General features: G+C 50.1%; 1 protein-coding gene across 2 annotated transcripts; it reads left to right on the top strand.

Annotated features, from left to right (window-relative positions):
* Window positions 1–602: 602 nt before the first annotated feature.
* rtn1a (reticulon 1a) lies at window positions 603–21,362 on the top strand (the record flags this gene model as incomplete). Of its 2 annotated transcripts, XM_084437959.1 has the most annotated exons (9): window positions 603–825; window positions 8,268–9,005; window positions 9,359–10,132; window positions 18,891–19,098; window positions 19,231–19,369; window positions 19,538–19,607; window positions 20,246–20,292; window positions 20,767–20,825; window positions 20,960–21,362. In XM_084437959.1, 9 exons carry the CDS (start codon window positions 603–605, stop codon window positions 21,000–21,002), a joined length of 2,301 nt encoding a protein of 766 aa, XP_084294085.1. In that variant the 3' UTR covers window positions 21,003–21,362. The 2 variants fall into 2 exon arrangements, with proteins under 2 accessions (XP_084294085.1, XP_084294086.1); XM_084437960.1 differs by lacking the exons at window positions 603–825; window positions 8,268–9,005; window positions 9,359–10,132 and adding an exon at window positions 16,940–16,981.
* Window positions 21,363–22,024: the final 662 nt, after the last annotated feature.

Here is a 22,024-nt window from a genome sequence, read left to right as displayed (position 1 = left end):
ACAATACTGTGCATTAGAAACCTATTTCGTGCTCACTACTGTAGCATTACTCTAGTACTGTAGCATTACTTCTAAGCATGAAAACATCGCACATAGACAGTGTTAACAACAAAAAACTCATGCATTTTCTCAAACATGATTTTAGCATATCGACATTTGCAACTAGTGATAGGCACAAAGTCAAACCTGATTGCTTTTCGGAACATAGGCTTATATAAATTATGTTTGGATGCCTACAAGTAAAAGAAAAAGCTTCCACTGTGGTCTTTATACAAATACCATAGTAAAGAAGGAATGGCAGTTATTCTGTTTATAAACAGAATTTACTCTGGCCCAAATAAGTGCCATTGCCAGTGTCAAGCTACACATACGATGACGTCAGCATCGAAGCACTGAACTAAAACAATCAACCTCACTCGACTATCCTACTGCTCTCCGACTGGACCGTGTTGCTTAAAATATTTAGCTGGAGAATAAAATAGTTAATTAATCTAAGCGGGTTTTTACAGAGTAGCCTACCCTCCTTTTCGATTAGACAAAGCGACACTATTCACTCTGTAGCCCTCGTTACAGTATCTGTCGCGCAACCTCTCCCTAAAAGCATGTCTTCTAAGCCCAGCGACGAACTAGGTTCGGAGGGGAAATGGTTCGGGGACGATTATGAGAGAAACGGCCTATTTGGAAGAACCCCACCCCGGTTCGACGAGCTACGGGAAGAATTTAAGCCGAACAGCGGAGAGGAGACGGACGACCTGGATCAACAATTCCATCAATTTATGGACGATGGGAAAAGGCCTCCCGTTGCTATGGAAACTGCATCTACAGGTAAAGTGGGTTATCGATAACATTATTCTTATGCTTTGTTTATTATAGAAATGCACTTGTCCTGCTCAAAACAGACGTCTCCAACATGCATAGTAGGTGTTTAGGAGCGTACGCACCAGACCAGACATCCTTTTGTGTAACGCTACAGTCTACAATGTCACCTCAGACTCTGTAACATTCTGTACTTTTCTGAGACAATCAGCGAAAAGTTCACGAGAACACTCGTCGTCGGGGTGAATAACTTTGGTTTGAATTGTGAGTCGAATGGAATAAACATATCGACTATCATTGTAGCAGATTGGGAACATGTAATATCTATAGGATAGGCTTGCTAACCAAACTTTGTTTAGAAATTAAGTCCAGACATAGTCACCGGACATCATGTCAACAACAACATATTCAGATTAATTATTAGGCTACCAAGTAGGCTAGCCTTTATTTCTTTGTGCACTTGGGCTATGCTCCCCCATCCTGGAGTAAAGGCCCAGGTAGCCTACACCCACAAATCAACATCACACCTGTCCTCTTGAGAGGCTGAGTCAAATCAAAACCTCAATGTTCTCAAACCAAAATATTCAATGAATTGACATTTGTCCCTGCTTATGATTTGGCATATAGTCCATCCTTAGTGGCCTATTCAAAACAAGCCTGGCTTACATAAATGAATGTAAGTAATGGAGTCCCACAAGGAGCCCAGCCCACTTCAACATGTTTGGGTAGAGGCTGCTGTATAGGATCAATTAACTCTGTTGACTGTATCATATTGGCTTTAGAGCAATGTTTTTGTTGCAGCATCATCCATGCTTCAACTCTCAGTCTGTCACCCTCTTCACAGAGCTCAGTTCATGCTGCTATTTTTAATCCTGAACAAACAGGGCTCACCATCCACATAGAGAGGAACCGGAGCCCTGCACTTTCCTTGACGGTTCCTCTAAAATATTCATCAGATGGTGTTTCAAATCCCTGCCTGGTTCGCTATCCTCTTCTCCTTGGCCTTTTGAACCCCCTCCGTTAGCTCCTTTGGCCCTGCTTATTTGGTTTTCAAACTGGAAATCAAAATTAGTGCTTCTTGGTTCATAAACAGAGCGGCATCTATTTGAAGCCTGTAATCTGATTAACTGTCTTCAGTAGAAGGGCATAGAATATCACTGTTTTCAGAAACGCCCTCTTTGTTGTCCTCCCAAAACATAGCTTCAGGCAGTCAGTCTGTCTGTCTGTCTGTCTGTCTGATAAAAAAGGTTAATGAATGGTTTAGGCCCACAAATTATCGATGGAGCTGTTCCCAAAACACAAACTTGCGCTCTCTCTCTCTTTTTCTCTCTCTCTCTCTCCCCCTCTTTTGCCTTCTCTCTCCTTCTCTCACTCACACTCAAAAACACAAAACCAGCAGCCATTTGATAAAATCATTAAAAGGGAAGCAGTACCGTCTCTTTTATTTAAGACATGCCTACTAGGCTCTGCCCACACCATTGAATTAATCTGTTCTGACACAAGTGGTATTGATGGGCACAGTGTGTGTAGATCTCTTTTGGGCTAGCCCTGTAAACAAGGCAGAGACTGGATACAGTAGTTGTTGCCTCTTGGAAAGACACATTCTAGTCTGGCTTGGTCTTTGTGAAGGACCTTTGCCCCCAGTGGGCACGTACACATGCATGGGTTCACTCAGCTCCACACACTCAGCTGTAAGAACCGTGATGTCATCACCTTGGCCTTAGTTGTTGCTGAGGTGGTATCTAGCCTTCTTCACTTCATTGTGGAATGACACTTTTAAGAGTAATCCAACCATATTTGGACCATATGATATGGACGTACAGAACCAGGCCTAGCTCTTCTGTTTCTAGTTATAAAACATATTCTGCTCTCAGTCTATTGATTTTGCAGCTTCAATTACCACAGGACAGACAACCTTGAACCGTATGCAGCATGACTGGTGCCTGCCTCATCGACCCCTATCCTCAACCTCTGTTTAAAGATAACAAGGAGCTAAAGATGTGTGAAGGACCTCCTGTCATGTTGCCTCATCCTAGTATTATGATCCGATCTGACTGTCTTTGAAAAGCATAGAGGACACCGCTCCACTTGTTCACAGCAGATGGTACATCTAATAGGATCCACAGCCCTCAGGATTATACGAAAACAGACAAAACATTTAACAAGGGTAGATAAAGGGGACATTCAAGCCGGTGAATATTTAGACCCACATCTGTATCTTGAAGCAGTTACATTTCAAAGTAAAGCAAATCTGTACTGTAATACCATGAGGGCTGTTCAAGCTACCCATTATCAACATTGTGTTATGAGTGTAGATGGCTTCTTTCCAGCACGTCTGTCTGCAAGTCACGTTGAATAAACAGGTCTGCTGTTCCTTCTGTGCGCCTTCCATCTAGATCAAACACATCGATCATAATTAACACATTTCCCGACGTGATCTTTTCACCGCCTCACGGTCGGGTTACAACGGTGTCGCTGCATCTGATCATCATCACCGAGCATGATCTGTAGCAGCGGGGGCTTTTCACTTCGTGTGGCGAGGGGTAGTACTAAGCTAACGGAACAACACAGCACAGCACTCCCGGCCAGTGAGAGCTCTCGCTGCTGTTCCCGACGGGCCGTCGGAGCATGGCCTGTGAGCTGCCTGGGCGGATGATGAAGATGCAGGAGACTGTTACGCCAGGGTCTCCGTCTAATGCTTCTCCTTCTCTCGGAGCCACCCGGGCCTCTCTGCCTGTCCCGTTTCTTGCCAGCCTGCATTTCGATCTCATTCGTCTTCCTCGGCTTCCGGGGCCAATTAGCTAATGCTGAGGAAAGGACACAGATAAAGGCATGAAGGGGAGGGTCAGGAAGGATTTATAAAGTCAGACAATATGGAAGGTCAGCCATCTGAGATGGTTTGGGATTATTCCCTAAATTTGTCAAATCTATACTTTATAGGGGAATATTGGCATTTGAATTGTTCGCTACACAAAGATATTAAATTATTCAGTTTGATTTGCTCAATAATATCCTGTCAACACTCAATATTTTGCCTGCAAGCAGTGGATCCCAATCACTGTCCTGTGATATTTGTCCAGATTCAGTAGACTCACAACATGATACATGACACTCGATGAAGATTTGTAGCCTACGTTCTGTCCCGAGATCAGAGTAAATGAGTCTGTCCTCGACTTCCTGTCTGTCTGTCCCTGCGGGCATGTCTGTCGATACTTGAGGGCAGCTCTTAGCACTGAAAAAAAAAAAACGTGGAGACACACCCTCACACTTAATTGACAGCCGTGCCCTAAAGCTGACAGCGTGCTCTTAGTCTGCATCCTCAAAGCATCTATCCCCGCCTCTCTGCTCAAGCAAGGACTGAGATCAATACAGAGGCAGGTGGCAACCAAGGCCGTCCTGGACTTCAGATCTTGAATGAGGACACGGACACAGACACACCACAGACTTAGGTCCTAGGCTACAGCCTACGGCAATGTCTGGGCTGTGTGTTTTTAACACAATTGCGATAAATATCATTGTTCGTCCAGTTCAAGCCTCAAGCCAGTGAATGAATAGAGGGGCCTGTTGTTACAGTAATCGTATGCCAGGGATCAATAGGATTCAATGCAACTGCATCCCCCCCACTTCCATTCCAGCTGCCTTCTTATCGACCAAAATCTTTATACCGTATTTCAGTTTTGCCCGATGAGCAGCTTCCATGCTTGATCTCGATACCCACCAGCTGACTGACAGTAAACCTCACTTCCTCCTCCGCCCACTCAATCTCTCCCCTACCGGGCAGAAGCCCAGCGTTCTGGGTTTACAGTCATGACGTCTGCTACATTTGGCTCAACTTCTTTCTAGTAATTAACTCTAGTGATTAAATTCTTGAGGAGGTCTTCTTCCTGGTTTTGCTGTTTTGGCATTAGTCCCATTGATACTGTGTTTGGTTGGACCTTTAGGAATGACTGATGCAACAATACAGCTTTGTGAAGTGAAGTCTCTCATGTGGCTCTTGTTTTGTCCGCTGTAGCAGCAGAAGGGGAAGAGAAGGAGAGAACTTCCTGAAAGATGACACCAGACCGTGGGGGGTGTAACATGGATACTGTTACATGTACATGTTTCGCAGATGCCCTCATTCAAAGTGCCAATGGTGTTAACGGCTAGCCTAAGTGTTACATTACTTTGAACAATAGAAAAGCATACAGTAGCATGATGTTGCGTTCATACGGGAATCTTAAGAGAAACAGGGTTGATGAGAAGCTGGTTGACGTGCACCCTGCCTGCTCCAGAGCTCTGCTGAGGCAGCATCGTCTCTGTGTCTCCCTCAGGGCCACACGGCTGGATGGAGCCAGCAGAGGTTCCGGGATTGGAGCTCATGTGCTGGAGCTTGAGGGGAACTGGCCAAACGCACATTTCCCAGGCGTTGGGAAAACAAGCTTGAGATGCCACTGTTGGATTTCGAATCCCAGGCTCTCATTCATGTCAATCTCTGCCATTGCTCAGATTAGTTGATTTTCAGCATCTCATCAAATTAGCAATGGTTTTGGGGAATGAGCGTCACAGCCCGTAACTGCAATGCATTGATCTGCTGCCTTCAAAGCTTAGGCCCACTAAAGCCTAGGCCTTTTTCTTGCCGATATCTTTGATGTTGCCTGTCACATGTTTTTGTCTGCAGCTTCATATTAAGCTAGATCAGGGCCTAGCGTAGCCATTGAGAGGATGCACTCGATTTAAAGGGGCACAGTCACGCTTGTTTCAGTTGATATTATTTGGGGATTAAATGCTTAGTTAAATTCTCTGTGTAGACCTTTTTAAAAAAAAAATCACTGTCCGTGTAGCTGTTTCCCTACATGGAAGACCGAATTGCGGAAATTGCTGAAAAAACATCAAAGGGCGAACACGTGTCATCACACACAACATACAGTACCATAGGCCTACTGTGTATACGAACGCACCCAAAACACAAAGGAACACAGATAATAATGTGAATAACGATCTGCATTGCCTGTGTCAGATAACAATGTGACTGCCCCCTTTACCAACTCACACACCATGGCTTATTTAACGGTGCCTTCCATCCGCACAGTAGCATGATTGTGTTACGTGGAAAAAAATGTGAAAGGAGAACTCCTTTGCTGTCACGTTTCATCCTGTCTGGACGTGAGCTGAGGCGCCCGCTAGGCCTTGTGGGGTTTTTCCGGCGTCTGGGTGCTGCGCCACGTCAGTAGATGCACAATGGCCTCTGCTCGGCATTCTGATGTTGTCTAGTAGCCCCCCCCCCCTCCCCCCCCGACACCCACACTCCTCAACAGTGTCTCAAAGCTGCCTCTCTGATGTCTGTCTGCCGCACCCCAGCATCTATTCACATCATTCCGTCCAGACGCCGTTGGGGAGCAGGGCACACCTAGCGAGCGGCCGGTCTAACACCCACGTCACTCCTGTGGCCCCCCCATTGTTGTGACCCCCCCCCCCCCCCCAGGTGTGGAATCGACAGGACTGCTGGGCTCGCAACGTGTTGTCCGTTCGCGGAGGTCATCTCGCAGCAGGCAGCGGCCTCTCTGGGCTCGACGGGCGCCGGTCGGCGGCGGATTAGGCTACGCTGGCGTTGTCAGGGTGATGATGATGATGGGATGTCACGGTGGACCTGCGGGGGGGGAGGAGGACCCTAAGAGGATTATACAGTCAGGCACAGGCGGGTAGATCTACTACGGATGTCACCGAAGTCTACGGAACCGCACAGCTGCCGCCATCTGCCACGGTGGCCGCCTGACACTGCGTACTTGTGCGTCGCTCTGGTGCTCCGCTGGAGCAGAAAGTGTAGCGCTAGCTAGGGAGTCTGCCTGTTTGTTTTTCTCCTCCCCCATGAGGGTGTAGTGTTAGGCTAGCAGCCGCTGTACAGTCCTGCTAATGACAGCGCACAATATCATGAGGAGGAGGAGGTGGAGGAGAAGGGAGTGGAAGAGGAGGAGGAAGATGAGGGGAGGGAGGTGGAGGAGGAGGGGCGGGAGCAGGAACAAGAGGAGGTGGAGGAGAAGAAGGAGGAGGAGGAAGAGGGGGAGGGGCAGAGAGAACAGCAGGAAGGGTGGGGGTCCAGTCAGAGGAAGGACAGGGAGGGACGGGACATCCTCCTGACCTGTAGGGGTGGGGTTAGGGTACTTTGACTGCATCCTCTGGGGGAGTCTCAAGGCTCCTAATTTTAACCTGCCCCCCCCCCCCCAACACCACCACCACCACCCCTCCTGCAACTGGATGGCCAGACTATATTTAGAGGAACCGCTGCCCTGGTACAGCAAAGGTCTGGAGAGCTGGGGCAGACCGTGCACTCACAGCACAGTTTGTGGGGGTGTACGCTGTGCTTTGCACACAGCACAGCAACGCAGCACAAATTCCAGCATCGGTCTGACTGCAAGCAGTTGACTGTTTGTTTGTTTGTTTGTTTGAGTGAGTGAGTGAGTGAGTGAGTGAGTGAGTGAGTGAGTGAGTGAGTGAGTGAGTGAGTGAGTGAGTGAGTGAGTGAGTGAGTGAGTGAGTGAGTGAGTGGGAAATAGAATGGCCTGCAGTACTCTGTACAGAGTGACCTAGAACATGCCTTCTTTCTTGCTTTGTAAAAGTGCAGACAAAGTGCAGTGTCAGACAGCTATTCTCTGCCTGTTTACAGAAGACGTAAACTTACCGTTCTATCTGTGTCTGTGGATAGGGGACAGGGGATGTTTGGATCATGACTTTGCTACTTTGCTATAGCCTACTTGTAACCTGCTCTAGTCCTCTCTCAGTGCTGTGGTGTGTTATAAAGCCGGACAGACAAGAGATACAGTAGTGTGTGTGTGTGTTTGTGTGTTTGTTTGTGTGTGTGCCTTCATAACAATCGGCCATCTTGTCAGAGGAGATTTATTAATACAAACCAGAGATGAAAGTGTAGGAGAGAGCCCATCCCCCCCCCCCCCCTCCCCCCGTACCTCACTGTCTGTCTGTAGAGCCAGGCAGGCAGGGCCGCTTTCGGGGTCTGAACAATCCGCCTTTGTCCAGCTCGGGGCACAAGTGCCCTCTGTTAGTGCTGCATCACTGATCGGAGCCGCCACCTCCCCCCATCTGAGTCCCCAACACTCATGATCCCGCTCTCCACCATCCCTCCATCCATCCCTCCCTCCCTCCCTCCATCCCTCTATCCATCAAAACCTGACCAAACTGGTCTAACTGCTCCTATCATTCATTTGCCAGCCAGAGACGGTCTGATACATCTGAGCTCTGACGCAGCAGTGCGGTGTTATATTCTCTCTGTCAACTCAATTATAGATAAGGTCCCGGGTGATGGCCGTCTCCAAAGTTCCTTCATTTTGTCCTGTTGACCATCCTATTATGGGTTGTTAAATACGGTCTCAGAGTAGTTTGATATCATACTTTGCATTTCTCTTGTCATCATCCTTTCTCTCTCTCTCTCTCTTCTCCCTCTCCTTCCTCCCACCTCTCAGATGACCCGATGTCTGGTCTGTTCCGGAAGCCAATGAATGACGAGGGCGACATGTACACCTCCCTGTTGTCCAAGAAGTACTACGCGTCAGGCCCGGAGGCCTCCTACCTGTCCGATGATGCGAAGAAGCCCTCCTCTGGCTCCTCCTCCTCCCAGGACCACTTCTCCTCCTCCCTCGACTCCTACGGCGTCTTCGGCTCCGGCGCCAAGACGATGACCTCCGACCTGTCCGACGACCTGCCCAAGTCCCTGCTGGGCTCGGAGAAGACCGAGGCCTACAACTACATGGACATCAGCCACGGGGACGACCAGCACACCCAGAGCCAGGTGTCCCCGAGTCAGGGGTACCAGCGCGCCGTGGCTGACGACGCAGGCTTCTCCGGCCTGGACTCCCTGGGCGGCTACATGGACCAGAGCCCCGCCGGGGAAGAGGAGGACGAGAACCTGGGCCCGGCGCTGGACTCCCACTCCTTCCCCTACGTGGAGGAGCCCTCCGACGAGGAGCTGTCCGACTACCGGTCCTACCGCACGCTGGGCACCCCGCAGACCGCCAGCCCCGTCAAGATCACCCTGACCGAGTCCCACCCTCCCGCCGCCGCGGCCCCCACCCCGCCGCAGCAGGCCGCCATGTCGGACCGCGACAACGTCCTCAGCCTGGGCCTGCAGGGCGTTCCCACGGTGATCCTCTCGGAGCCCGAAGACGACAGCCCCGCCTCCTCCCCCAACGCCTCCCCAACAGGTAGGCGTGGACCCCCACCCCCTGCGGCGTCTGGGGACTTGGAGGGTGTGGTTCATACGTCCGATTGGGTTTCTTATCTTAGTGATGAGGTTTGAAGTTCGCACAAGAATATGAAAAAGCTAGTTTTGTGCTGACAAGCGAGCGGACGCATTTAAATGGGCTTTAAAGCCGGTTAAGTTCTTTGTATAGATCTGTGGAGACGTCACACCGTCACACTGTCTGCCCAACCCCTTCACTGCGCTCTTATGTCTCTCTCTCTCTCTCTTTCTCTCTCTCTCTCTCTATCGCTCTCTTTTTCCCTCGGTCCCTCTCTCTCCCTGTCTCTCTCTCTCTCCCTGTCTTTGTTTCTGTAGAGAAAGAGTCCCCGTCTTGTGAAATGTTCCAGTCTGGAGGGGCCAAGTCTGTAAGCAGTAACCCAGCTCCGAGCTCCACCACGGCCAAGACTTCCTCCATGTCCGCCGCCCAGGACCAGGACGGCAGCAGCGCCGAGTCTGGGGACTCTGAGATCGAGCTGGTGTCCGAGGAGCCCCTACCGCGCCAGGCCGTCCCCGCCGCCAAGAGCACCAACAACCCCTTCGAACAGCCCCCCGCCGTCAGCAAGGGTGTTTTCAGCCAGGCGGGCAACCCCTTCGACATCACCCCCGGCGTCAAGGGCGGCTTCAGCCTGGCTGGCAGCCACGGCCCGCCCACAACCTACAGCATCCTGAGGGAGGAGCGGGAGGCGGAGCTAGACAGCGAGCTCTTCATCGAGTCCGCGTCTGAGGAGAGCCCCAAGCGGGAGCAGGGCCCCGCTGGCCCCAAGCAGGGGGTTGCCGCCCCCTCCCCTCTGATCCCCGCCCCACCCCCCCCTCCTGCCCGCAGCGCCCCCGAGGTAGGCCCGGTCGAGCCGTTGGCCAGCTCCCTGACGGCGCCCTCCGGTGACAAGAGCAAGGGCCCCGCCAAGGTGGAGGCAGAGGACCGCCCCAGCAAGCCCAAGCCCCCCACGGCCGCTGTGCCCCCCGAGGTGCGGTCCGAGCGCCCCCCCCAGGAGGAGGACGCAGGGGGCAAGAGCAAGCCGAGCAACGAGGGGAAGGAAGACCTGGGGAAACCGTCTGCTCCAGCCTTCATGGGCTTTGACAAGCAGAAAGGTCGGTCCTGTGTTCATTCCTCTGCGCTTATTGGGCTGCTCATTGACTAATGGCCTGTATTTTGCTGTCCTCAAACTCTTGTTTAGGGCGTAGTGTGTGTGTGTGTGGGGGGGGGGGGGCCAGTGATAAACCTAGCTGTCATCCTCCCTTGAGGCCATTTTAACTGTATACTCTAGCTTATCTTTCCCCTTTTGCAGTCGAGTTGCCTGTGCATTAGATATCTTGACATCCCTCCAGAAATAGCACAACCAGCTAATGGAACAGCTAATGCATCTGAAAGTGTGAGTGGAAAATGGGGTTTGGGCGTGTTGCCTTGTCTTGAAGCAATTAACGACTTGTCTCTTGCAAGGTTGTTGGTTGCTTCTTGCAATGGCTATTGTCTTCTGCTAATAATATGGCCCATATGGTCGTCTGGAGCTCCCTGAGTGTGTGCTGGTGTAAGGAGATAGCGTGGAGGAGAGCCCGGCTGTGTTGTTGTTGTCTCTGCTGTGTCGACAAGGTCAGGGAATGAAAGGGTTGCTGCGAAACGCCCTGTGCTCAGCTATGCTGGTCTGGTCTGGGCTAGGGTAAGCTGGACTGGGCTGGGCTGGGCTGAGCTATGCTGGGTTAGGCTGGACAGGGTTGGATAGGGCTGAGCTGGGTTAGGCTGGGCTACATTGGGGCAAAGCTATGCTGGGCTGGGCTAGGCTGGACAGGGTTGGATAGGGCTGAGCTGGGCTAGGCTGGACAGGGTTGGATAGGGCTGAGCTGGGCTAGGCTGGACTGCAATGGCTAGGCTAGGCTGAGATGTGCTAGACTTGCTGAGCTGAGCTAAACTAGCCTGGGCTAGCTTGCGCTGGGCTGGGCTAACGAAGCTGGACTGAGCGAAACTACAGTAGGCGGGGCTGGACTGGGCTGGGTGAGCTAGGCTAGGCTGGGCTGGATTAGGCTGGACTAGGCTAGGCTGGGTTGGATGGGCTGGATGGACTGGGCTGAGCTAGGCTAGGCTGGGCTGGGCTTGGCTAGACTGGAGGGTGTGAGCAGCTTTGTCCTCAGCTGCATGATCTCATGATCTGCTTCCCCCTGGTGGTACGGTTGCACCATGACTTTGGGATGTCTGAGAAACACATGGGCTTTTATGGTGGCTATCATTAGGGTAAGAGCCTTGATATATACTGCCAAATCGAATAAATTAGGATTATATCTGCTATCAGAGGATATAAAAATAGACCAACTGGATGGAATTGTAGAGAGAAAAAAAGGCGACTCATTCTCATGTCCCAAACTGCCCATCTGTCTACCAACTGCCTTTACCACCATGGACCTGTGGTGAAATAACTGACGTGTCACTGGTTTAAACGGCCGCTTCGCACCACCTTTAGTCAGATAGAGCTGTGCGTTTAAGATGGATATTTTGTGTTTTGACTATGTTTTGCTTCTTTCCATCTGTGGGATAAACACCGGGTTCATGTAATCCCTTGATGTCAGAACTGGGCCAACGCCGGCCAGAGGCGAGGGCTTAGGAGGATCCTAGCATTCACACAACGGGTCACAGTTTGAGTTGGGGTCCTTAACTGCCACTGTAAGCCCAAGACAAGGAGACGCTGGCTACCGGCTGTACGTCGTGTTACTGATGTTCGTATTTCAAACGAAGGGGTGTGGTAGGGGTGGGGATGGGGGGGTGAATATGACTCCTCAAAGTCCTAACGCGATGGAGCTGCTATCTCTCCTGCAGCTCCTCTCTCATCTTCCTGTTTACAAACACAGATGCATGGAAGGTTCTTGAAAGCTAAAAGCAGGTCACCCTTTTTTCGCGGAGGCCAGTATTTCTCCGCCACTAGAGGGCGCAGGGCACCGTGGCTCGCTCCGTGTGATGGGGCGAGCCAAGGAGGAGCAGACATCATGTACCACAGCTCGCCTGCCCGAGCACTTGCAGTTGCCATGGCAACACCCAGGGGGAGCGCGCGCAGGCCGGCTCTCTTTTCTTTCTTTCTTTTTTTTGTACCCATGGCTGTTGCCGTGGCGAGAGCCGTTTCTGGGTTGCAGTGAGCAGAAGGTGTGAGGCAGGGCGACCGACGTCACCAGGATGGGAACAGGGTGACGGTACCAATGTCTCTGAAACGGAGGAGGAGGAGGAGGAGCAGGAGGAGGAGGAGGGTGGGGTGGAGGGGGAGACTAGAATTTGGTGACATGTTTTACTGTGTACATCCACACATGGACGGCTCCATGCATCACTCTGACTCTACAGAGCTCTGAGAGCACATTTGCATTGCTAATGCCTGGGAAAGGCTAAAGAAGCAATACTGGAGCGCAGTGGGCAGTAAACCTAAAAGACCATTGTGCTACACTGTACTGCGCAGCATGTGTGTGCTTATTAATTATTAAAGGGCCCAGCACTTTGGCTGTTCAATAATTAGTCAGACGGTGAAAATAGCAATTTGCATTGCGCTACACAAGCTTTAAATGTTGTGTGAAAAAAATAAAGGACAAACACATTGAACATTTGCCAGGTCATTCCTTGGCAAAACACGATCCCCTCCCCAGTCCCGGGCGCATAGGACCCCCCCCCCCCCTCCAGCCCTATACAGAACATCCTGCCGCCCATAGTCTGTCTGAACGTGACGTCAGGGTTTTTCTGAAAACGAAGGTTCTATTTATATATACATTTTCTGGCGTCGCGGTCGCGTGTCACAATTGTCTTTGCGTTGTGATTCATTTATTTTCTCCATCAAAGGGCATGTCAGTTAACCCTTCCACCGCCGCTCTCCCCGGCGCTCCTGTCTGTCTGCTCCGACAATCAGGAACGGCGCGGGGGGGGGGGGGGGGGCAGGGGTGGGGGGGGGGGTACTTTGAATCTGAAAGAGCTAACCTCCCCTTTCAACAAAAAAAAAGCCTCCCTCTGGACATTAAATCACTGCATGGGTGATTGTCTGCAGTAGCGATTGTGGCGCGTGTGTGTGTGTGTGTGTACGTGCGGTGTTTATAGTTCGATCAACCCCCCTTCCCCACTCCTCCTCCTCTCTCGCCGCTCGCTCTCCTCCCTCTGTTCTCGCCGACACCGCTGCACGGCATCAGTCTGCGTGCTCCGCGAGCCGGCAGCACCTTGGAAACCTCGCCTCCCTCCCTCCCTCCCACCCTCCCGTCTCCTCCGCGTCTCTCCTCCGCGTCTCTCCATCATTCATGCCTTTCTCTGGGAAGAGCGAGTGAGCCAGCGCTACCGACAAGGAGGACAACAGAAGACGAGAGAATAAGATACAGAGCGAGAGAGGAAGAACCGATCACCAGCAATGCAGGCCACTGCAGACGCCACCAAGACCAAGGAGTGCTCCTGGACCAGCTGGAAGGGCCAGGGTACTGATGTGTTTGCCGCGTGTGTGTTTTTTCTGTGCCTGCGTGTGTGTTTGCGCCTGTGTATATGAAGCGTGCGTGAAGGATGAACTATTTATGCTCACGTACTGTTTGCGTTTCCATGCAAAGACAATTGCGTGTGTGTGTGTGTGCGCGTGCGCATGATTGATTTGCGCGTGGAGGAGGGTCGATGCATGTATGCATGCCGTCCATTGCATGGGCTAGCAAGGGCCCGGGCAACCATGCCGATCTGTTTACCTGCAATCCCCCCCCCCCCCCGCAACCCCCAACCGGACACACCCTGATGCCAGTCGCAGACAAAGGAGACCTGGATGTGAGATGTGGGTGGGGGTGTTTAGGATAATGAACGCACACACACACGCAGACACACAACCAGCCTGTTTTGGCGCACGCTATTGTCGGAGCACATTCTCAGATGAGGCTGTGTTAGTTTGTTATCCCCCTCCTGTGCCTGAGGGCCGTGGTGAAATGGCGGCCGTCGGGGGTTTGGGCTGTTTTTTTGGTGTGTGTTTGTGTGTGTGTGTGTGTGCGCGCGCGCGAAGCTGTCTGAGCATCCGGACAAGCACTGACAGACTGTCTCCATGGCAACCAGGGCACACCCATCCTGATTACATCAGCCTCACCGTCCGGGCTGTGCCATGACACCTTGCGGAGACGGAGAGAAAGAGAGAGAGAGAAAGAGAGAGAGAGAGAGAGAGAGGGAGGCACAGCCTACGTCTGCCTGTTTCTATGTCATGGGGTGCGTTCCCGTTTCTGTGGTGGGTTTGGAAGGGGGACTAGGAGAGAAAATGGCTCCCATCTTGTCCTCCCTGCCTGCCTACGCAACCGGCTTTGTTTTGCCCTCTCTGGCTTCCATGTTTTTTCTGGTTTATCAGGACTAGACAAGAGACACAGAGTCGCCTGCTCTGCCTTGTTTTGATCAAACGTTCTGATATTTTTCTTATGACTGTGTGTTTTGTGTGAAGTTGGGCAATCCGACACACATACAGTGAAGCGGCTACTGTTTTCATTCAGGTCCAGATGTTCATTCAGCATCATTCAGCATCATTCGGCTATCATTCATATTCTACTATAGAAGCAAAACGCTCACTCAGTGGCCAGTCATTGTAGCCTAGGCTCAGACTGTGTTTATCAGTTTGACATAGCTGCCTGATGGGGTCTATGTGCAACGGATCTACACCCTAAATACAGTCAGCAAACCCAAGCCTAAGATGGACCAGTTTGACTTTCTTCATGTTAGATAAACTGTAGAAGCAGGACTGTATGTTTACTCAGCTTAATGCAGAGTTTGAGACAGAGTTGATGATTTGGTTCTGTAATGGGGTCAGTCTTAGATTGGTTTACTCTGCCTCCACCAAGAAGAATCTTCTCATTCTGCCTACATCATCATCTGCAAACCTACAACACAGTGGCCCCCGTTTGCATCAATTGGTCTGGAGCAGAGGGGCACAAATCATATCTGCAATCAGTTTGGCCATCATCAACTGTAGTTCCTGTATATTTTCTGGAGCCACTTTCATGTTCTGTCTGGGATATAATTCCTCAGGGATCTCCTGTTCCAAAGAGTCAGACAGACAACTTCATGCACCTATTATTCATTCATTACCTGTCAAACACAGAACCATGTGTTCACAGGCCATACAAACCGACAGGGCAGGCTATAGACATTATAGTTTGGGTAGTCTCTCTTCAGACTCAAATATTATGTTGAATCGCTGCGCTCCGCATACTACATAATAGTACTACATAATAATGTGCCACTTCGCCGCCCAAGCTGTTCTGAGGGCATATCAGCGGTTCAAAATTGAAAGAGTGACCGGTCGTAGCAGCAAATAAGAGACACTAGCCCAGGTTAGATGGGCGGGGCATATCTATGGGTGGGAGCGCCTGATCGCTGAAGTCTACTGATTGGTAGTGAAGGGATTCCTGCAAAACCAATGAAGGATTGAAGATTTGAGCACCAGGTTTTTTCATGAAGTGTCCCGGACTCATTGAGAGATCTGCAGCATGCAGTAACTTAGCTTACGTAGTGTATCAGCAAAATAACTCTCATGGGTCTGGAGTTGAGACTTTGGATAAAAGTGAACCAGGCCCTTTATAGTGGAATGAAGGCTGAATCATTTCAGGCACATATTTTTAACTTAAAGGGAAATTCCAGCCTCTTCCCAAAACAACATGTTGAAATGAAGACCAGGATTGTGATCCTTCACTATAAATAAGCTTTAAAACATTTTCTTTAAAGTGATTTTACAAATCAAATCAAACTTTATTTATATAGCGCATTTCATACACAAAGACAACACAATGCAATTCACAGAAAAAAAGGGGGAGAATATACAGATTCTACCCCTAATTATCCAGAGGGAACCAACCATCAGCTCACCCATTTTTAAAATTTGTATTATAGAACAGTCGCACTTAAGAGGCCTCACAGGAAAAGATAACATTGACATACAAAACCATTATTGTGCTCCATTGTTGTATTCTGTCTATTAAAGATGACATCTTAATTATTTTAACCGGTTTTACTGGAAACGTGGTGTCACTGACGCACATCCCGAGCAGGAGTCGTGGCCTTCTCCTGTAAATGAACTCCTGTGCTCGGTGACGCGTCTGGTTCACCAGCACCCTGCCCACATTTAACCGTCAGGCCAACAGAATGATGACAAACCATGTCAGCAGACGTGTTTACGCCATCAGTCAGCATGTCAGAATGCTGATGGTCTCCATGTCAAACCGGCCCTTTGTCCTTTTGTATGGAACAATAAAGGGAGTGGCCATCCGTGTGTGTGTGTGTGTGTGTGTGTAGACACGTTGTGTCCCCGATTCCCCAGATTCTGAATCTGTCTCTGTTCCCCAGCCCTCTCTTCCCTCTCCCTCCCTCCCTCCCTCTCCCTCCCTCCGCCTCTTGGTGGGCAAATGGGGGGAGAGAATGGAGCGTCGCTATGGTAACTGCATCATGCAGGTGCTCACCAGACCCTTGCCACTGAAGCTTCAGCCTCCACGTTCCACCCTTACATAACTCCTTTCCATATCTCTGGTAGGTAGCACCACTCCTCCCTCAGTGGATTCCTGACGGCCAGTGGTGTGTGTAGTCATATGCCGCTCGCTGTAGATTAAATGGCCGATAAATAAATGATGGAATGGGAGAGAGCACCATGTTCTAGTTCCCGTGAACACAGATACCCGGCCACCATTTTGAATTTTATTTTTATCCTCGCTAGGTTTATCATCTGCCAGTGGGGAAAGCTAGGGTATAAAAGAGCTCACTCAGAGGGCATGTATGTGTGTGTGTGTGTGTGCTGGATCGCAGCTCGATTCTCTGGCAACCGCTCCCCCTTTAGCCACCCCTTCCTCTAGTCCCTCTGCAAAGAGCGGCGATGATTAGCCGGTGTGCTCATGGCCCCTCCCCTCCCATGCTGCAGGGGGGGGCCCAGCGCTCTCCTTTTGTCTGTGGATAAAGCAGCTGCCTCTTTCCCTGATCAGCCATGGGAGACACAGGTCAGTACACATGCTTCTACTGCGCTAGCTTAAAGCCTTTATCTCTCTCTCTCTCTCTCTCTCTCTCTGCCTCTGTGTGTGCAATCTGTGGAGAGGCACATATTTCGCTGTTAGTCGGTCAACGCCCGACTGTCCTCCCTCTCCTGTCTGTCTCTGTCTGCCTGCCTGCCTACCTGCGTTCCGGCTGCTTTCTGTGCTCTGCGCTGTCAGTGGCTGTGTGTGCTGTTCGAGCTTGTCAGAGCATCTCTATGAAAAGCAGTTATATCACAGTAAATCATAGTGATGTTCCGACCTGTGACAGCGGGTTGTTTCGTGGGGAGTCTGTCAGACATGTGGAGACGGAATGTGAGAGGCAAAAGGAGTAGTCTTCCAACCTGCTTGGTTTGGGTTATTGATTAGAGAGAGACCTGGATCAGTCAGTATTGGTTATTGATAAGTGGGTGGGGGCTCTGACCTAATGGTTTGGGTAAATGAGTCATGTGGATAGGGCAGAATGTGTCTAGTGTGGCACCTGTTCTTAAACACAGAGACCCAGAGGCAGTATCCCTTCAGTGCCAGCTTTAGCTCGCCTTTTGGCATTCCCGGACGCCTTTGGTGGAAAATAAAAATGGCCGTCATCTCTGCGCTGCTCACAGCTCTACAGCTAAATTTAGAGCAGGCCAGCAGGCAGGCAGACAGGCAGGAGGGCTCAGGGAGGAAGAGGAAAGCACCCATGGGATCCGGCAGAGTTTCATTCCACTGTTACAGGAGCACAAACTTACAGGAATCTGCTTCTTCCTGCTTCTTCCTCCATTAATCAGAGGGATTCCAGGTGTCAGCTCAACAGTTGAACTCACACAGGAGGCTCAGACCCAGCCTGCCCCTCAGTGGGGAGGGGTGGGCGTGCAGTAGTAACCCCAGAGGTGAACCAGCCACTGGTTCTCATGGAAACACAGCCCTGTGTCTCTCTCTAGCCGGCGTAGGAGGGTCTTGTGGGCTACAGTACTGGAGCAGTGACTGACTTAATCAGTACACTGACTTAATCCAGAGGTGTCACATCATGCCTAGTCCTAATCTCTGACGGTGGCTCAGAACCTCCCTCATACTAATGTAGGTTCACGCGTTAACCTCACAAAATAACAAAATCGCTGTTTAATTTCAGTGAGACTGGAGGGTGTTTGCTGCTGTTCCTTCTGTGGCAGTTTGATGATGCATCAGTATTTTAATGTCATGAAGTTCCGTTGACCACAGAGCCCTGGCCAGTCTGACCAGGTCACTGAGTTGTTATCTTGGAACACTGCTGATATGCCGTCTATTTCTGCCACCCTCTCCACCTGCTCCCGGGTCAATCATTGATTCAGCTCTATGAACGGCCAGTATAGGGTGGGACTGGTGGGTTTTTAGAGGGTACCGCCTTGTGCTTATGTGTCAGTGTGTGTGTGTGTGACCTAGCCAGTTGCTGGCATTAACCGCTAATCGCACATCACATACTGATAAGAAGCCCCTCGGGAGGGCGGCTACAGCGGAATGCGAGACGGGCGTTCCAACGAGTTAGAGTCCGCTATTATCATTCGCAAAGGTCGCCCTATATATAGGAGAAAAGATGCTTGGACCGAAGCTCACCGACACATCCTCACTGCTCAGCCCGAGCGGACAGCTCAATCAAAGCCGATTTCTAAAAAAGCTATTCGAAACATCATGTGTGTCAAGGCTGCCTGAGGGGGCCTCCGCTGCGCCAGCGCTAGTTTCATGACCTAAATGTCTGCCGGGGAGGACAGGCTCACTGTAAACGATACCGGTGTCAGTTATGTGCAGTGGATGAGACCCGAGGTGGGTTTGGCCCCGGTCGTTGCGTGTTTCTGTGGTGTCCTGATCCTGATCCTAACCAGTGGCCTCCTCGTTTTGTCCCCCCTCTCCCCCCCCCCGCCAGCCATCGACCTACTCTACTGGAGGAACGTGAAGCAGTCGGGCGCCGTGTTCGGCAGCGTGCTCCTGCTCCTCTTCTCCCTGACCCAGTTCAGCGTGGTCAGCGTGGGGGCCTACCTCGGCCTGGCCGCCCTGTCCGCCACCATCAGCTTCAGGGTGTACAAGTCCGTGCTGCAGGCCGTGCAGAAGACCGATGAGGGACACCCGTTCAAGTGAGTGGAGGAGGCGGAGGACGAACGACCCGCGGCCATAAGTAGGAACGCGAAGGGACACGTCGGCAACGTGTCCCGTGACACCGTCTCGACACGGACGCCAACACGTTGTGTTTCGCTGTTTCCTGGCAGGGCCTACCTGGAGGCGGAGATCGCCCTGTCCCAGGAGCAGATCGGCAAATATGCTGACAAGACTCTGCTGTACATCAACACCTGCATGAAGGAGCTGCGCCGGCTGTTCCTCGTCCAGGACCTCGTCGACTCACTCAAGGTCAGGTTCTGTTTTACTTCTGACACCGACACACGCTTTACACCAGTGGACATTCAGTGCAAAATGTCCAATGATGATTTGACACCCTCCTTCGATTGATGTCTGATGATGGAGTGGGAGGGTTGGTGAAGTTGGGTGGGTTGACCGGTGCTCTCCCCTGTCCTGCAGTTCGCCGTGCTGATGTGGCTGCTGACCTATGTGGGCGCTCTCTTCAACGGCCTGACTCTGCTCATCCTGGGTAAGGGAGCTATCCCTGACGGGCGCTCACTGTTCTACTCTGCTCAGCGTTATGGTATAACAGCATACAGTTCGAGGAACGTAATGTACGGTACATAGTTTAAAGGGGAGGGGGCACCCTACTACGTGGCGGCAGTCACGCCGGTCAATCATTTACACACACACACACACACACACACACACACACACACACACACACACACACACAGTACAGGGTGCCATGGAGCAGGGCGTCATGACCCACATGACCTAGCAAGATCAACGGAGACAGCCAAACAGCTGCTTCATCACAACATATGGCTCATACCCACCCAGGGAGCAACTGTCTCTGTGGATCACATGCAGTAGCCCACCCCCGCACCTAATGAAGAAGAATAGAAATCGAATTCTTATCTTTTTTTCTTGCATTAACACAACTCATAAATCACTTGTTGAAAATTAGTAATTTATTTTGTGGATAATCTTATATTTTTTGTACTTTGTATTTTTTGTACTTTGTATTTTTTGTACTTTGTACTGTGCCAAGTGTAGATAAAGTTTGTTAGCCGGGGTAGGTGCTTTGTTGACACAGTGTGTATATTTGAGTATATTCCCAGGAGTTAGAATATTGTAACACTGACTGTCTTTCTCCTCCTGCAGCTGTGGTGTCTATGTTCAGCATGCCTGTGGTCTATGAGAAACACCAGGTGAGACCCAACATCACTAGCCTGGCTTTGCCAGGCCCAATTAGCAAATATGTGAAGGGTCTGGAGCCGCTGAGTTTATTTTCGATTTCCAAGGGGGCATTATCAATGGTCGCAGACCAAAATTCCTCTGGATGCAATTGGATAGACCTATATCCAATCAGAGGAACGAAACTGGGTTAGTCGTCGTATCATAGTATCAAATGGATATTGTATCATACACGCCCCATATTAGATAAACGGTTGTGATTGGCACAGCAAATATACTATAATATACTCTATTATAGTGGAAGGTATAAGAAGTAGAACCACTTCTTTATCCGTGGACCCACAGTATACCCACTTCTTTAACACCATTCAAACCATTAAAATCTGCTACAGTACAGTATACCCACTTCTTTAGTCACCGCTACACCCCTGGGTCTTGGTGAAATTAGGAGCTTTTAATCCAACCCTTCTTTCCCCTCCTCTCCCCAGGCACAGATTGACCAATACGTGGGACTAATACGGACTCAGGTGAACTCTGTGGTGGGCAAGTGAGTATCAATTTTATCTGTACATGTAAACAATTCCTTAATTTGTTTAGAGACGCGTATGGAGGAGGTTTTGACCAAAATGCTTGACAAGCTGGTGTGAATGTGGAACTAACAGTTGGTGTTCTCTTTTGCAGGATCCAGGCGAAGATCCCCGGGGCCAAACGAAAGGAAGAGTAGATGCGTCTCGGCATCGAGCTGCCAGTCCAGCTCAGAGACAGGCAGCTCACTGTTGGAGAGCCCAGTCATTATCTGTGGGGGTAGTACTACTGTGTCATCTAAATGGTGTTCTCTAAAACAATCCACTGGAGAAGCCCTCACACCCCAAACCTGTCTATAGCAGTTAACACACTAACTCACCGTTAGTCACTCATGTTCAAGATCATATGTCTAGGTAGGCAAGTACACAACTCAAAAAAAAAAAGAAAAAACCTGACTCATTTTCTTTTGTGTTGCTTGTTATTAAGTGCATGAAGTCAAGCCTTGAGTAAATAATATTTGATATCTTACGTGCAGTTTTTCACGCTACATTTAGTTTCTGCAGTGCTTACAACAAACTGTCATGGTTTGGCACAAAAACACGCCCACAGAAACGCTCTGCTACCAGTGTGAAATACTGCTTCTTGTTTCTGAGTTAGCTGGTGGGGCTTCTCTCAGTATATGTCGATATATATAAATATCAAATCATTTCCTTTTGGTGTTTTCAAGCACAAAATAATTTGACGAAATGCGTCTTAGATGTGGTAATTGTAGTTTTTTTTTTTTGCTTTTGTATAACTATAAGGAACTATACACAAGCTCATGTTTTAGGTACTGTTGTTCGACTACTATGAAGACAAGGAGTATCTGGTGATATTTAGCTTGTTTGAATTAACTGTCCAACTTTGTACTATGTTCAACTATACTCAATGTAGTTCTTAGACCCTGGACTCTAACTATTTGCACTTACAGTTATGTATTTAATTACAGAATAAGAAAAATAAATGTTCCTTGATGTATAACACTATCTGTTGATACTTCTTATCAAAGCAAAAGGGTCCTTGAGTGCCGACAGCCCAGCCTTGTCTTATTCCAGACGTACGAGGACCATAGCTGACCTTAAGTTGTCGACATTTCCTAGGGGCACACACCAACACAGGGCCTACAACACTGGGAGAAACTCCAGAGGGATTTGAAATGACATCTATAAATACACATCAGTT

This window comes from Borostomias antarcticus (assembly GCF_949987555.1).
Source record: "Borostomias antarcticus genome assembly, chromosome: 5".
Classification (NCBI taxonomy): Eukaryota; Metazoa; Chordata; class Actinopteri; order Stomiiformes; family Stomiidae; genus Borostomias; species Borostomias antarcticus.
Note: the sequence above shows the minus strand (reverse complement) of the source record. Positions and strands in the feature narration are given on the sequence as shown.